The 17,440-nt window shown below is 29.8% G+C and overlaps 1 protein-coding gene across 1 annotated transcript; it reads right to left on the reverse strand.

Annotated features, from left to right (window-relative positions):
• Nucleotides 1–11,070: 11,070 nt before the first annotated feature.
• On the reverse strand, nt 11,071–14,882 carry LOC120078589. Its single transcript, XM_039032875.1, has 5 exons — nt 14,583–14,882; nt 13,917–13,979; nt 13,714–13,784; nt 12,576–12,778; nt 11,071–11,264 (listed from the first exon to the last, which is right to left on the reverse strand). Exons 1-5 carry the CDS (start codon nt 14,780–14,782, stop codon nt 11,196–11,198), a joined length of 606 nt encoding a protein of 201 aa, XP_038888803.1. The 5' UTR covers nt 14,783–14,882; the 3' UTR covers nt 11,071–11,195.
• Between the last annotated feature and the right edge of the window lie 2,558 nt (nt 14,883–17,440).

Here is a 17,440-nt window from a genome sequence, read left to right on the forward strand (position 1 = left end):
GGAGAATAAGTCCACAAGAAGTTTCCCAAGTAAACAAAGAAAAGTCATGCGCGCTGGAGGAAAATCCAAGCTGAGTAACTGTAGAGCTGAAGGTTGCAAACCAGGCACGAGGAGCTTGCTTGAGCCCATATAATGCACGGTGAAGAAGATAGACCCTGTCTCTTATACACATCTAGATGTGTATAAGAGACAGACCTTAACGAGCTAACAGATCTAATGTATATTTCGCTTGAGATAGGTAGTATCCATTAGAGCATGATGAAACCTGAAGACCAAGGAAGATCCAAGCTGAGTAACTGTAGAGCTGAAGGTTGCAAACCAGGCACGGGGAGCTTGCTTGAGCCTATATAATGCACGGTGACGAAGACATACCTTGTTTGGTGGAGAAGGTACGCCAGGTGGTGGCTGCATATACACTTCCTAAGACAATGTGCCATTGAGGAAGACATTCTTAACATCCATTTAAAGAAGGGGCCACTGCCTGGCAGCTACTACGACTAATAGACTCCAGACAGATGTCATTCGTGTAACTGGAGCGAATGTTTCTTCATAGTCAATATCATATTCCTATGAATACCCTTTGGCTACCAGACGAGGCTTATAGCATTCGACAGATCTATCAGAGCGGGTCTTGATTTTATAGATCTACTTACATCTAATAGGTTTCTTGCCAGACGGTAGATTAACCTTGTAGTAGATTAATGACTTCACAACAAAACCAAATCGTTTTTGCTCCTTTTAATCCAAGGTAAGTAAAGTTTTACTAGTCAATTCATTAAAGGTTCTTGTATTAATAGTAAATATATACTACTTGTACTTTATTTAGTGATCATTGGACACTACTGGCTATTAACGTATAAGATGATATCGTCTATTATCTTGATTCATTAGAACATAATCTCGAGTAGATATCAGATACGTAACAAATACGTAAGTTAACTTCTTATCCTATGATGCTTTTCTTCATTTTAAAGTTTACTTTATTTTACTGTTTTGTGGGTATTTCTTGGCAATAGAGCTATTGCGATTTTTCGATCCCAGAAAAAGATTCAAAAAGGTCGAATACAAGCATTATGGAAAATTGTAAAGGCAAGTATAAACATATTTATTCGTTAATTAAGTTATATATATGTAGGTTATTCCTAGTGTGAATGCAACATAAATTATTTTTAGTTCATGTATTATTGCAGTGCCTTTTATAAGTTGGAACCACTGAATGTGGATACTATGTGATGAGATATATGAGAGATATTATCACCAAATGGAGCAAATTAGTCACAGATTTGGTATGTTATTAATTAATACCTATTTACATTATTCTCAATAGTTCAAATATAACATTTGACAAAACCAAGTATTGACTTCAGTATTTGGGCTTTATATTAGATTGATACAAGGTATTCGTACAACTAATTTGAGTTGGGCGAGGTGCGAGTAGAGCTAGTTGAATTTTTGGGTCCCTATATGTGACGATGACGATCTGCATTTTTTGGATATTGACATTCAAGTTTATGAAGATATGGGTTAGGCATATATTGTTGATATTGGATATAGGGATAGAATGTTCATATGGTAATTTTGGAAACGTGTGTGTTGATCTTATGGGGTACGTAGATCTATATAGTTTATGTAATTTTTGGAATTGTAGATATTTGGGTTTGTTCTTTGGGGTTTTTTGTTTATATTGGGATTGAACATTCTTAAATTGTTCATATGCATGGTCGGGTTGATAGTCTTCTATATAACTTACAAATTAGCTAGATTGTTCATGTATGGACTTTGTAATGAATTTTGTAAACATTTTATGTTGTGAGTATACTTATGACGACAACTATATTCAAGGATATATATGCACTTTTGTTAGCTAGGTTGGTGGAAAGTTTCGAATTATTGAACAAGTTTATAGAGTTCAATATATGTGTTGTTTGTTTACTTGGTTAATAAAATGATCGTCCTCTATATCGTTGTTGAACTTCAAAACAAAAAATTATATAGGTAATTTCTAATAGTACATTTTTCAAAAAAAAAAAAAAAAAAAGACAAGCTTGACAAGCAAAACGTATCAAGTATTCCTTAAGTTGTCAATTTTTGGGTGTCAAGAAGAAATTACATTTGACAAGTAAAAACTGTCAAGTTATCAAAAACTTTATCTATATATAATGTCAAGAATTTAGATACTTGTACTTAAAATAAGTCAACAGATCTCATATACTTTGACATTATAACGTATCAAGTTATTGCAGCTTGACGCTTTTAACCAGTCAAAAATTTCTCTTATTCTTGACATAGATTACTTGACGTTTTTATAAACGTCAGATAACACTGATACTTGACTACGAAAAAACGTCAAGTAATACACTTTTTATAGTAGTGAACTAGATCTAATATTTTTTGCTGTATTTGTAATTTTTTTTTAAAAAAAAAACATTTCTAAATTTACAATTTTTCGAATGTTTTTTTTTTGCTATTTTAGCAACTGCCCCTATTATTCTTCCCTTTATACTTGAATAATTAATATATATATATATATATATATATATATATATGACAGGAGGAGCGAAGCAGCTCGACGAGAGGGAGAGGGAGAGGGCTCGTAATGATCTTCTCAAAGATCACAAGGTGCTGATAGGAGGGGGGATCCGTAGGTATATATATATATATATCACTTTTAGGAATTTGATAATTCTAAAAATCACTTGATATGGTTGTATGAAAACTCAATTTTACATAACATTTGTACCTAAATTTCTCTTTCTGAAAAATCACTATTTTAACCATCATTCTGAACATATGCACTGAGGCCACATCTACCAAAGCATAATGAAAATTGGTGTAATTGTAATAGAATTCTATTGATGGATCAATTGTAATGAGCCTGAATCACAGACGTAATTGGATTATGTTTGATCACGTTTACCTAAAATTATGAATTTTGACACATTTGCTATTAATGTTACCGTTACCTCTAAGAGTCAAACCATAGCGGTAACGGTAACAGTAAATTTGTCGAAATTCACAACTATTTCTCTCGAACAATAACAATATGGTAATCATAACGATAACGATAACAGTAACAGTAATGTTACGATGTAATTTCCAGACACAGCTGGATTTAACATGCTCCACCTGTCAATTAGTTTATGTTTTTTTATTACAAATTTGGAAGTGTGTCCCATGTGTCAGTACAGAGAACACACGTAAACAACATCAAACACAATTAAATGAGGCTCATTTTCCAAATTATCGTTACTTTATTACCTTTGAATTGTGGTAAACATGGCCTAAGTTATTTCAAATAGGCTTTACATCTAACTCGAGAAGATATGTTTTAACTAGTTTGAAAAAATATTTGTTTAAACAAGAAAAATCAAGGGAAAAAAAGAACCCCTCTCTTTAGTACCCTGCCACTCCTATTTCTTCCCCACCACCACCTGCCACCCCTTTCACTTTCACTATCTATCCCTTACCTTCTCAAACTCTCTATCATTTTCTTTAGATCTAAAATAATTTCAGATCCAAAAAAATTCGTTGAGATCTAGAAGGAGACAAGGTGGGGATAAAGGAGATGAAGGGAACAGGGAGGAGTGGGCAAAGGGACCCTGCAAGAAAATATCAAACAATGAGTAAAATTAAGCACCATTAGTACATAAGATCAACAATTGAACAAATCTTTCAAATTTATAACAAAAATTCATTTTTTTGTTCTTTTTTCTCTAGAGTCTAATTAATTTCATACCTAATATATATTTTGTACAATTCATAAAACGAACAAAAAAATATATAGGTGCATTCTAGATTGCATTTATATTTGTGTAGCTCACTAAACGATTAATTTGATCACATTTTGTTAAATAACAAACTAGATCTTTCTTTTTTTCAAAAAAAAAAAAAAAAAAGTTTTGAATTCTTTTTTAGGGAAATTATTTTAAATGGTAAAACTATTGAAAATATTTACAAGATATAATAAAATTTTAGAACTATCAATGATAGACACTGATAGACCTATCAGTACCTATCAATATCACTGATAGACACTAATAGAAGTCTATCAACGTCTATCATTGATTGTTCTAAAAATTTGCTACATTTTGTAAATATTTTAGTTTATTTTTCTATATTTAAAAACAACCCTCTTTTTTGTTTATTTCGTGATTGGAGTGAATTGCGTACAAATGAGTGTAGCCCAATGTACCCCTAATTATTTCTCTTATTGCACATATATGAGATTATTTTGGTTATATAATGAATAGATAAACAAAAGTTTATTACAAGATAAAAACTATAAGACTTTAAAGTAAATATTGCTACACATTCATTAAAGTTAAGTGGAATTTGATCTCGTTGAAAATTTAGGGTATATATTATACACCTTATAAAGTTTTGGGACTTGAACTTTAGGACATTTGTTTATTGCTTTGTTTGGTACATTTGGTTTTTGAAAATTAAGCCTATTTTCTCTCCATTCTTCAATTATTTGTATCTTTCTTAAATACAATGGTTGAATTCGTAACCAAATTCCAAAACTAAAAATAAGTTTTTAAAAGCTACTTTTTTAAAAAAAAAAAAAAAAAAAATTGGCTTGATATTTTAAACCATTGATTAACAAATAGATAACAAGGGAAGAAATTTGGTGGTGAAAGTAGTATCTATAAACATAATTTTTAAAAGAAAAAAAATAAAAAATCAAATAGTTATCAAACAGACCTTACATTACAAGAACTTTGGGCTTTAATTTCGGTTGGAAAAAGTGAAACCATATGTATAATGTCAATTTTTTTAGAAAAAGAAGAAACGGATCTTTAATGTCGATTTTAAACCGACATTGAAGATATGCTACAATGTCGATTTAAAATCGACATTAAAGGTCTAAATTTATTTTTTCTTTACTTTATTAAAAAACATCTCTTTCATTTCAACCAAACTTTCTCTCTCCTTTCACTCTCTCTTACCAAACCTTCTCTTCTCCTTGGCCGTGCGAATCACTAAAGTAGTAATTTTGAGACGTATTCTTTAAGTAGTAATTTTGAGACGTATTCTTTAAGCAGTAATAGACTTTCTAAGAGAAGTAAAATCTGATTTTGTTTAAATTTAACCCAAGAAGAGGCAAAGAACTGGTTTCAAAACTGGTCCCTGGCTATTTGACAATTCACGATTAGCTTTGGAAGCTCCGAAGGTTAGTATGAAATTTTTAACAATTATTATACAAGTTAGCATCCTGGATTTGCTTGATGGATATTCCTCTCGGGTTTCAGAACAAGTATATGGCAAAACGACTGGGGGACTCAATTCGAGTGTTTTTTGGAAGTTGATTGTGATCAAGAATCAAAATCTTAATGGACAATCTAAGCCACTTTGAAGAGGAATTGGATAGAGCTGGGAGAACGAGACGATATGTGGATCAAAATTTTTGTTATTTTGGATTTCAGTATAAATATTGGGATTAGAGACCATCACTGATGTTGCTCATGAATGCAAAGACTAAATGTACTAAACTATTCCAGAGTAATAATGAAATGATTTTGAGTGAAGTTTTTCATTTTATTAGATTCAAGTTTGACGTGTAAGGCTAAATTTTGATTCTTGAGGATTTGGAAGGAAGATAGGAAGATTGCATTGGACATGTTATAAAAAAGTTGACAAGTAGAGAAGGTGCACCCAACACAAAAAGGACTTCATAACAACATTAATAACAAGTACAAGGTAATATTTATAAAATACTTATCTTAAAAGTTTATTTGTTCTAAAGTTTTGGATTAGATTCAGTGTTGGAATGATATGTTGGATTAGATTCAGTGTTGGAATGATATGACTATCATGTAGTTATGTTAGTCATAGCTTAGTTGTTTATGACTTCCATTGAGTGGTTTATGGTAGTGGAACTTTTTAGGCATCCTTTGGTAGTTTATATTTATGCATTATTTGTCTAAATGAATCCGGTTGCATTATGGTAGTTTGTGGGTTATTCATTGATTGTGGGTTAGGTTAATTCTTCATTATCATTGTCGAATCTTTTGTTATCTCTTGTTTAACCATTTATTGTACTTCTTCGTCAATTTGAATCTAATTCATCCTTGGAATCTTATTTGGATAATCTAGGATTGACTAACTTCATATCAAAGATTAACCATCGATAGCATCTTTTAGTTGGAAATATTTTTTGTGATTTCATTTGATTGAAGTATTTTATCCCTCGAAAGCAATTAAGAATTTATTTTGTACATGTACAGGTTGATTGCTTTTGTTTTAGGGACATCTTGTTTTTAACTTTTTGACGAATATTAAAAAATGATTGGACAACGATATTTAAAAAAAAAAAACAGACAATAATTAAAAAAAAATGGACAATAATTCTGGACTTTAATATCGGTTGACAATTGACACGAAAGATCGTGTTATAAAATGTTTTTAATGTCAGTTGTCTTTAATGTCGGTTTTAAACCGACATTGAAGATGGTGTACAATGTTGGTTTAATAACCAACATTAAAGACAACCGACATTAAAGACCTTTTATAACACGATCTTCAATGTTGGTTGTCAACCGACATTAAAGCTTTTAATGTTAGTTTTAGACCAACATTAAAGCCCAAAATTCTTGTAGTGTTAGTTAATTTGTTTTCAACCTCTTTCATTTCCATCTTTTAAGATATGAAAAACTACTTCTTTTTATTCTTTTGAGTATTTGGCGAATTTAGAATTTCACATCAAGATTTGTGTTTTTGTATAAAACCTAAACTTTTTAATTATCTAATAGGCCTTTAATTATTGATTTTTGTGTCTAATATGTTCCTAAAATTTTAATTTTGTATCCAATAAATTTCTATTTATAAATGCTAAAAATTAAAAGGTAATCTAAAAATTAATTTTGCATCTAATATATTATTGAGCACTTTTAGGAGTGTTTAGCATACTGAGTTGAGTTCATATTCTGTGTTTGGAGATAGAATGTGTAGGAGAGAGAAAATGTATTTCTTTGTTAAGATTTTATTCATTTTGTTTAATTGGAGAGAGAAAATGCATTTTTTTGTTGAGATTTTATTGCTTTTGCTTAATTGGAGAGAGAAAATACATTTAATGAAATTCTTGGTTATTTTAAATATATCTTAGAACATTTTGTTAAGTATTTAAAAATATCCTAATCAATATATGAAATTTAACATAGTATATAAATTAGAGTTTCACTCAAAACTTGAGGTACATCACAATATAAACCAATATATGAAACATATGACGGTCTATAAACCACATATTGGCTTAATGTTCGACATAATCACAGTATATATCTTCATTTACATCACAATATATATATCATCAATACCATTTACGTAGTCTGAAATCTCAACAAATTTGTATATATCATAGTACATGATGTCTAAATAAAAAAAAAAATGTCTCATGTATATCAAATAAACGAAACATATATCATGATATATATTAAATTTTCTACAAAAACTATAAAAAAAAAAAAAAAGAAAAAAAAGAAAAAGAAAAAATACATATATCACAATAAAAGTATATATATATAATATATACACATATATATATATGAGGGTTTTGTAGAAAAATACATATATCACAATAAAAGGGTTTTGTACATATATGTAATATACATATATACACACACACGATATATCCCTATATATATGAGGGTTTTAAGAGAGAAATTGAAGAATATGGAAAGTTGTGGGTATTTGAAAAATATTATGATTTAATATATTTAAAAAAAACATACACATTTAAAACCCTTTTCTCTTTCTTATTTTAGAAATTGTGTAATTAAATTATTGTTGGGGATTAAATGGTAATTTGACACTAATCTTATTGTAATTTTTTTTTAAGGAAGTTAGACATTCTTATAAATAAGGAAAAACTTGAACATTAATGAAATATAGGTCATTTATTAGGTTTTAAGTTAAACATTTTATAAATAAGGAAAAATTTGAACACTAATAAAAAAACTAAAAACCGATATACAATGTTGGTTTCTTAAAAAAAATAAAAAAAAATTGTAGCCATACCTACGATGTCACTTCGTAGGTGACCCTCTTTTTTTAATTCCAAACCATTTTTATATCTTCATTTTTTATTTTATTTTATTTTATTTTCCTTCCTTCCTTAGTTTTGGCCACCCTCTCAAATTTCGTTTCCCTCCATTTGCATCTATTAAGTTATATTTTTATTCCAAACTTATTATTTCCTTCTTCTTCACCATCTCCCTCTCTCACTCTTATGCAGACCAGGCCCATGAGTTCCCACCATTGGGCTCCGCCTCGTGCCATCGGCGTCATCTAGGTGCTATGTCGCCGCTTTTCGGTAAGGCTTTGGTCGATTCTTTTGTTATTCTTCATTTTATTTCTGTTATTGATTCTCTCTCACGTCGTCTCTATCTCTCAAAACTCGCCTAGTCACACCTTAGCTGTTGCCATTCTCCGTATGCCGTTGCCTGTTGTCGTAAAGTGCTGTCGTCGATTGTGAGATTCTATGTTTATGTTTCTCTCTTTCTCGCTCATGCCGTTTAGATCTATTTTCAACCCATCCCTATGCTCCACCACTAAGTTGTTTATTTTTCACATATCGTTGAGGCAGAGAACAGAATAATTGTGCAAGCTCATCAAAGTTCTCATTATGTGCAGGTTTGAAATTGAATGTTCTCATCCTTAAGTCGTAGCTTTGATTCCCATTATAACTTTGATACAATAGATGGAAGTAGGATGATGTCTGAAATAATATGTCAGGTATGGTCTCAAAGACGGTGCAAGAATGAGCTCCATGAAATGTGGAACCTAAAGCAATGCCTAAAGTTTGGAAATTAGATGGTCTTTCAAAAGAATATTCAATTTTGAAGGATATCATTTGGACTGATCTTGTTTTGTTGGCACCCTATTCTGGTTGGATGTGGAACTGACATTTATAAATGTGTTGTTAAATCATATCCTTGCTAGTGAAAAACTCCATATTTTGATGTTCTTCATATAGGATGTCAGTGTCTGAAATTTCAACGTAGAAGTTGGCATTGAATAACAAAGATGCACCAGTTTTACTGTTTCCAAAGCATTTTTTTTTTTATTCTGTTACTAACTATTATTTTCAGTTAGTATTTTTTAAGTGCCACTTAACCATTAAATCACTTTAAATAAATAAGCGTTATGAGCTAGCTTGGATGCATTTCTGAATTTTTGTCTATTGTTCTTAGAACAAATATGAATTTATTTTCCATGCATTTGTTTATTTGAAATTGTTTGAGAATTTGAGATTATCTCTTTTGATCTAGCTAGCTTCAGTACTTCTCAGCAGGTGTTTGTTACTTTTAGTTTACATATTTGTTATTTTATGCTATGAAATTCCTTAATTTTTTGCTTATGTTTAAATCCTTATAATCTCATCCTTGTCAAAAGGCAGATCGAAACATGGAAAAACAGTGGGATGGACTACAAAAGATTTACTAAAAGTCTTGGAAGAGTTTATACCAATTTAGATGGGTTTCTTTCTGCTTTATTCACAAGCATAGATTTTATGGAGAATTGAAAGTCGTTTGGAAAGGACTCGTATAACTCGGCAAAAACATTGGATTACTTGACTTCACGACAAGCTTTGACTGACTATGCAACAAGCTTTGGCTAATTTTCAACAAACATTGTTGAAAGTTCTAATTTTTTTTTAAATGAACCTAGAATGTTATAGTTTAGATTCATGGAGGTACATATCTGATACGCATTGTAGCATCCTTTGGCTTGAAAATAAAGTAGCACGAGGACAACATTAAATTTATTTATTTTGAATTCTATTCTTGTGTGCAACTTAGCTTGTATAATCTACTTGTTCAATATAGAATATATATGTATACTTCATGATTGATATGTGGAGATTTGATGTCTAACCTTTATGGAGTTAATATAGATGAAAAATATACTTTATCTTCATTTTGGAGTCAAATTATCATCCAATTCCTCTTTTGTGAAAGTAATTAAGATTTAAACGTGCCTAAGCAAAATATATATATATATATACACTTTTTATTTTTTCAATAATAAAACAATGATAGACATTTAGTATCAGACAATTATTGACAAAGATTAGGTAAAAAATCGACATTAAAAATTATGTTCAATATCAGTTAAAAACCGACATTGAAGATAGTATTTAATGTCGATTGAAAACTAACACGGAAGATATTTGGCATTGAAATCTTGGTAATCTATAATGTCGGTTTTAAACTGACATTAAAGACCTTTTATAACATGATCTTCCATGTCAGTTTTCAATCAACATTATACTCCTATAATATTAGTTTTAAACTGACATTAAAACCAAGTTTTGTAGTAGTGGACATTTCTAGTTAAGTCGTTTTTATTTTATCACTTTTGATAAAAACTTTTTAAAATAAAACACTCATGTGTCTGACAGTTTTTTTCTCAAAAGTGTTTTTATGCATAAGTTTGATTTTTTACATGATAAAAGTGATTTTATTAATGTTAAATTAATATAAACAATGACTATAAAATACTATGAACTAATTTAAAAAAATGGAATCTCAAAGTTTTGTCGGAACTTACATATTTTTGTGTCAATAAAGGTGTTTTTTCTCAAAAATATTTTTACATACAAGTTTGTTTGATTTCCTACTAGTTTGATTGATTTCTCTTTTTCCCACATTAACTTTACTACTAACTTTGTGTTGGTGGCTATATCCATTAGGTTATGTTTATATCGATAATATTAGGATTGAAAAATAACAACAGGACATATTTATTAACAAACTTATTATACTAAAACATAATTATTTTAAATAGAAAAACTGTTAGAAATATTTTCAAATATAACAAAATATCATTATCTATCAATGGTAAACATTGATAGACATAGATAAACATCCATTAATATCTATCACTGACAGAGATAGATATCTATCATTGTCTATCACTGATAGACAATGACATTTTATTATATTGGTAAATAAATTGGCTCATTTTTTCTATATTTAAAAACAATCTTACTTTTTATCCAATTTAATGACGGTTATCCAAGCATTGACATTTAAGGATGATGTAATAGATTCCATACTCACTTAAATGTCAAAATTCTGATTCAACCACATATATATATATATATATATATAATTTGTTTGAGAAAAGAATTTTTACATGCTATATTGTTCTTTATAATTAAATACATTTTCACTTGTTTGCTTTAATTTGCCTTATTTCTTCTTAATTTGTTCATTCACAATTGTCTCCGACGTATCTAGCTTTTGCTTCCACTCTTCCACCTACAACAAAAAGAGAGAGAAAGAAAAAAATAAAATAGTTGTGGAATTAAAAATATATTTTAATTATTAAAGTCACAACAAAATATTAAAAGTAGAAATGATAATAATAATTAAAAAAAAGTTGGAAGTTTCAATTTAAAAAGTGGGTCGAATCCGTGGCTCCACATGATAGAACTTAAAAAAAACATATCTAAACTAAAATAAATACTTGATTCTAGAGAGAAAAAAATGAAATAAATCTAAAAATAAAGGACTAAGCACAAAATTTAAAAATAATATATGTTTGAATTTAATATATTAAATTTTTCTAAATTAACATAGAATTTGATATATTATATTTTTCTAAATTAACATATTAAAAGTTAAATGAAGGTCACACAATAGTAACTCATTATATATTTAATAACAAAACTGTATAGGGATGTCGTGGGTTGGGTTGAAGAACTTTTTAGATCCAACTCAATTGTTCAGATTGTAAATTTCTTTCATCTAAATAACCCTCATTAAAAAATGAACCCAACCCAACCATGAAACATTTGGGTTGGGTTGGTTCGAGTTAGTCGGATCATTAATTAATTTATTTTTTTTAATAAAAGGAAGTAAAATGTCAATACGTAAAAAAATCGATTTAACTATTTTCATATATGAATTAAGATTAACAACTCAATTTTAATTTATATAATATATAACATTTTTCAAAGTGCAAAAAAAAAAACTATTTTTAAGAGTTGTTGAAGAATAACTTATCCAAAAAAACTGATAAAATTAAATAAAACTAAAATAAATATATGTATATCTAATTGTACATAAAAAAAAAATATATACATTTTAAAGTTAATAATAAGTTCGGGTTGGTTCAGGTGGGTTTGGGTTATTTTAGGTAACCTATGAACCAACCCAACCTATAAAATTTTCATTTATTTGAACCCAATCCAATTCAAAAGAGTATAACTCAACTTAAACCGAACGGGTTGAGTTGGGTTGATCGATTTTTTTTGAATTATCGAGCTTTTTTGAACACTCCTACAAAAGCGATTAAGATTGATCAAGCGAATGACAATGTTATTTGAAACTTCTTACAAAAAAAATAGACTCGAGCATCACTAAATGATTAAGATATTAATAATCTCACTACAACAAATAATATCTCTACTAACAAAAGAAAAATTTCTAAATATATCTTCGTCGTAAGAACTCGTCACTGATGACAAAAAAAAACTCGTATCAAACGTCGAAGAAACCTTCTCGTTGCAACGAATTAATGATGTTTCTAATGCGTTATATGAAAAATAAAATTGTATAGATGTAAACCTTATGGAGGATATCTTGTGTTAGGTGAGCATCATGGGCAACTTCCTTGGAATAATTTTCTACAACTTGAGCTGCCTCTTTGAGTTTACTCTTCTCAGGAAGCTTTTCAGCAATTTCTGCTGATACCTTCTCTGTTAGTTCTGCTACCTCTTCTACTACTTTTGCTACATTTTCGGCCTCTTCGATTACCATTTCAGCTTCATCTAAACATTGAATGTCAATTAGATATCAATTTATTGTTCGATATCAACTAAAAGATTAATCGTAAAAGTATATTTTTACAATTTTGTAGTTGAGTTTTCTATTTTTCTTTAATTTCACACTTTTAAAAAAGTGATCTTTTTTAATATCGATCTTGACTATAATTAATATATATATATATATATATAAAGGGGTGGCTCACTACAAGAAATCGAACTTCTCTCGACGTTACAATTCGTCGGTAGATGGTGGAAAATGCGTCGGGGGCTCTCCCAACGATATGGGTCGTCGAGAGTTTGATAAAAAAAAACCGTTTTACGTCGTCGGGAGACACCTTTTCTCCCGACGATCGATTTAGGCGTTGAAGGAGCTCATTTTTCTTGTAGTGGTTATTGATTTAATTGACATGCTATATAATATATTTGGGAGATAAGTCTTTCCTTAACTCAATGATCAATGTTGGATCACCATTTAATTTTCAACTTTTTAGTTTTTAAAATTAAGTTTTTTTTTAATTTTTTTATAAACGGTACTTTTTACCTATTAATTTTATGTTTGGCTATCTACTTCTAGTAACAAAGATGTTTTAGAGAGTGTTGTTTTTAAATATAGAAAAATGAATCAATAGAAACTGATAGACACTAATAAAAGTCTATCAGTAGTTCTAAAATTTTGCTATATCTTGTAATAATTTCCCTTTTAGAAACTAAAAAAAATAATTTTTATTTTTAGAACTTGACAAAAAGCTTAAATATTTCTTTAAAATATGTGAAAATCATAATTAAAAAATAAAAAAATATATAACTTTTAAAAATAGAAACTAAAAACAAAATCATTAGGTAAAAATTGTTACACTAATATCCCTAATATGTTCTTTATAAGGGAATTAAAAAAGAAAAAAATATATTATTTTAAGAAACAAATATTGGAAATATACCTTCAAGAGTTTTCAATTCATTCCAACTGGGTACCAAGAGGGACAATAAGGAGCCAAACATCCATTTTGCCCTAAATTCATTAAATCCAGAAGAATAAAAATAAAAAATAATGAAAATGCAATTCAAGAGAAAAAAAAAAAAAAAAAAAACAAAAATTTGATTTTTCATAATTTTCAATAATTTTGAATGTTTGACTACTTACCAACCAGGGAAGAAGAAAAATGTTGAAGTTGATGGCTGATCCTTTTCCTGGCTATGTCTCATCCTAGCAATTAAAAACAAAGGGGAAAATTAGCCTTGAGAGATCAAATATTTGCAAATATTATTTTGAAAATTAGCATAATAGCTGGTTAAATTACAAACTAACATATACTTTCGACAAAGTGTCAATTTGATCGTTAAGTTTAATTTTAATTTAGTCCCTACAATTTAAAAAATTTTAATTTGATCCTTATGATTTAGTCAAACAAATCGTCCCCAGCTATTGTTACTGTATTGACATTTTTTTTAAATCATGGGTACTTATCTTATTTGTGTAACAATGTTAGTTGATAATATGGTAATCTGGTAGGAAAAAATATATGGATTTTAAAACATGAGTTAGAGATGACTTGTTAAGTTTAACCAAACTATAATCGAAAGTAAGCTTTTTTTCTAAAGAAAATTGAAAATATGTTCATACCCTTGAAACCGAATTGAAATTCTCTTAAAATTCAACGAGACAAAATTGAAATTAAAACTCAATTCTTAATTAAATTATAACGATGAAATTGAAACTTAATCCAAATTATAGAACGTCAAAATAAAAATTATATTGAGCTAATATATATTATGATATAAAATGTCTGATGAGACAATTTTAACTAACCTGGAACAATAAAGTCTAAGGAGAGACGACGTATAAGTTGTGGAACCACGGAACCCAAACAGAACCATGTCGATGGAGGAGGTCTGTGGTGGCTCAGATACCCGACGACAACAGAAGCCACCATCCGGGGCAGAAGTGTCTCTCTTATGAAAAAGTTGACTTAGCAAGGTTCTCCAGAAATGACCAAATTTTGACGACATGTCAGACGGAAGCCCTTTAAGTTGAAGATCTCGAAAGACAACAATGTAAACTAAAATCTCAACAATCCGACGAGTAGAGGGATTTTGTTTGTGTTTTGAAGATGGTAATGGTAATGAATGAATAAGGTCACACGCAAAAGGATTATTTTTGTTGCTTACAAGCCTTCATTTCATTGCTTTTTGGCTTATCTTTCTTTTGGTAGTTACTTCAAAGTATTGATGTATTAGCTTTTAAGTGTGTATTTCTTTGTGCCATAATCTTTAAATTTTTCCCCCAAAGGTTTTCTCATTTTCTATTTCACTCTTCAATTTATACATTTAAGTTTTGGAAATTTGTAATTTTTCTCTCTCAATTGGCATAATATCAAGTCATATAAACACATGGTGAAATTGCCAAATATAGTTGGGGAAAAAAAATTAAAGACATTTAGTACTACTTTTATATTAAAAGACTTATAGGACATTTGGAGCTATGAAATAACTATTTTGTCCTTTAAAGTAAACCCTCATTATTATCATTATTATATTTTAAACCCTCATTATGAAATTACTATTTTGTCCTTTAAGGTGTGATAAAATTTGTTATCAACTAATTTTTTAAGCTTTTAAAATTTATCTCACACCTTCTTGTTCCGAGAAATTTTCAAGCTTTTAATTTTTTTGGCACATTGGTGTGAGAAGATGCTGCAAAAATTCTATCATCTAATTTTTGTAGTTTCCGAATATTTTCTCCCTGTTACGAGAAAATGTTTTTATCGTTCAGTTTCTTTTAGTTGTTGGATTTTTTTTTTCTTATATCTTCTTGTTGTGAGATAAATTACATTGCTAGAAGTTGCGAGGAAAATTATAACATCCAATTTATAAAGATTCTTACATATTGAGCACAACTAAATAAAGATTTTTAGTTCGTTATGCCGAAGCATGGGATGACAAAAAAAGAAAATATGAAAGACGCATTTTGAAAGATATCATTTAAGTAGAGAAATAACCTATGAAGATTTAGTGGTAAAATTATATGTCCTCACACATTGGACCCGTATGTAGGTGATACAATATGATGACTAAAAAATAGTATTTAGCTCAGGTTGGTTCTTGTTGTCGTCGTTGAAAACAATCGAAGCCCATGCTTGCTGGAAATAACTTGCCTTACTGAACACGTGAGAAGAAAGAACAGGAGATCACTATCTCCGTCCGTCAAGCCGCCGTCACCATCGAGCAGACCTTTCCGTCCATTGATAGTTACAAAGTTTTAGTTTGGAGTGGCAGATGACAATCTCAACTGGGAGGAGTTTTTCAAAATTAAAGCTTTTCTTTAGAGGGGTAAAAGGGTCCTTTCTCTTTCAAAAATCCTATAAACCCTTAAAAATAAAAGGACAAATATAACTTTTGGTCTATGAGATTTGAACTTAAAATCTATTTGGTCCCTCAAATTTCAAAATGAAGATTTTAGTCTTCGAAATTTGAGAAATAGTTCTAGATGGTCCTTGAACGGATAGTTGACTAATGAAAAATGACGTAGTTGTTATGTTGGTGACTATATATTACTGAGTTGGTCCATTTATTAATTTAATATTATATTTTTATGGTAAGGTGGCTTCCTTTTTCTTTCATTTTCTGTTTCCTCTCACTCATCTTCTTATCTTCCGTCAAGTTTTGATAACTTGTAGAATTATGCAAATATAAATCACCATCGCACCTAGCAAGACAAGACCACAAAAGTTCAACGCATATAGCAGGCGACGGAACAAAGCTTGGGTCTAACGGATGCCTTGAGATTTCTGACCACTGCATTAAGAGCTGAGAAAAGATTATCTGCATCAGTCAGTGTTTGATCTTATGAGCAACATTCTGTCATATCCTCAACCACCCAGTCAGTGTTAACCTCATGCTCAACATACTGTCATGCCACCAACAACCCCACCACCTTTGACTGATATAATGCATCATAGCTGCGTCCGAAGATATAAAAGAAGAAGATTCGAGGTAAAAAGAATTATTCAATCACGGAGGAACGGAGAAGAATACAGAGCAGAACCAGCCAAAAAGGAAGCTTATCTACCATCCATCGACAGAAACTCGAGAGAGTTGCGATCACTTCCTCATCACCACAATCCATTCCCGCACAGTATAGAAGCAAGAGACCAACTCCCAAGTCAATAGGAAGCAAGAAACGACCATTTGAAGCTTCGCATCATCATCTATACCCACTTTCTTTCTTGTGTTTAATCTTGATTCCATTGAAATCTTCTTATACTTTTAAACTATCACTTTAAATATATCTAAGCATGAACTTTTCCTCTTTCACTACTTCCATTTTTACCTTGTGTCTTATTTGAAGGAGTTAATTATTAACGAGCGGAAGCAATTTAGATCTTAAGTACTCTAATTTCGTTAATTAAAAAAAATAAGTATGCATTCTCATAAAACCAAATTAGGGTAAGAAGATACTACCTTTGTAGCCCAAATTCTACCTTAGTTATGATTAATTCTTTTTCACGATCAGTTCGTAAATAACCACAAGAGTCTTCCTAATTATTCTCCGACCTTAGAATACGACGGTGTGATCTAATAAGTGACAAAAATTGGAGAGGAAAAGTATAAATGTTTGAGAGAGAAATAGGGTTGGGGTTCTTCAAATCTTAAGAAATTCCACTTTTG

This window comes from Benincasa hispida, chromosome 5 (genome assembly GCF_009727055.1).
Source record: "Benincasa hispida cultivar B227 chromosome 5, ASM972705v1, whole genome shotgun sequence".
In the NCBI taxonomy this organism is placed as follows: domain Eukaryota; kingdom Viridiplantae; phylum Streptophyta; class Magnoliopsida; order Cucurbitales; family Cucurbitaceae; genus Benincasa; species Benincasa hispida.

What these genes read in the sequence shown, in the direction of transcription:
- LOC120078589 (XM_039032875.1), bottom strand. Translation starts at nt 14,782, where the DNA reads ATGTCGTCAAAATTTGGTCATTTCTGGAGAACCTTGCTAAGTCAACTT. An exon ending in TTTTTCTTCTTCCCTGGTTG is followed by an intron (nt 13,785 to 13,916) that starts GTAAGTAGTCAA and finishes TAATGAATTTAG; the next exon opens with GGCAAAATGGATGTTTGGCT. An exon ending in CACAAGATATCCTCCATAAG is followed by an intron (nt 11,265 to 12,575) that starts GTTTACATCTAT and finishes TTTTTGTTGTAG; the next exon opens with GTGGAAGAGTGGAAGCAAAA.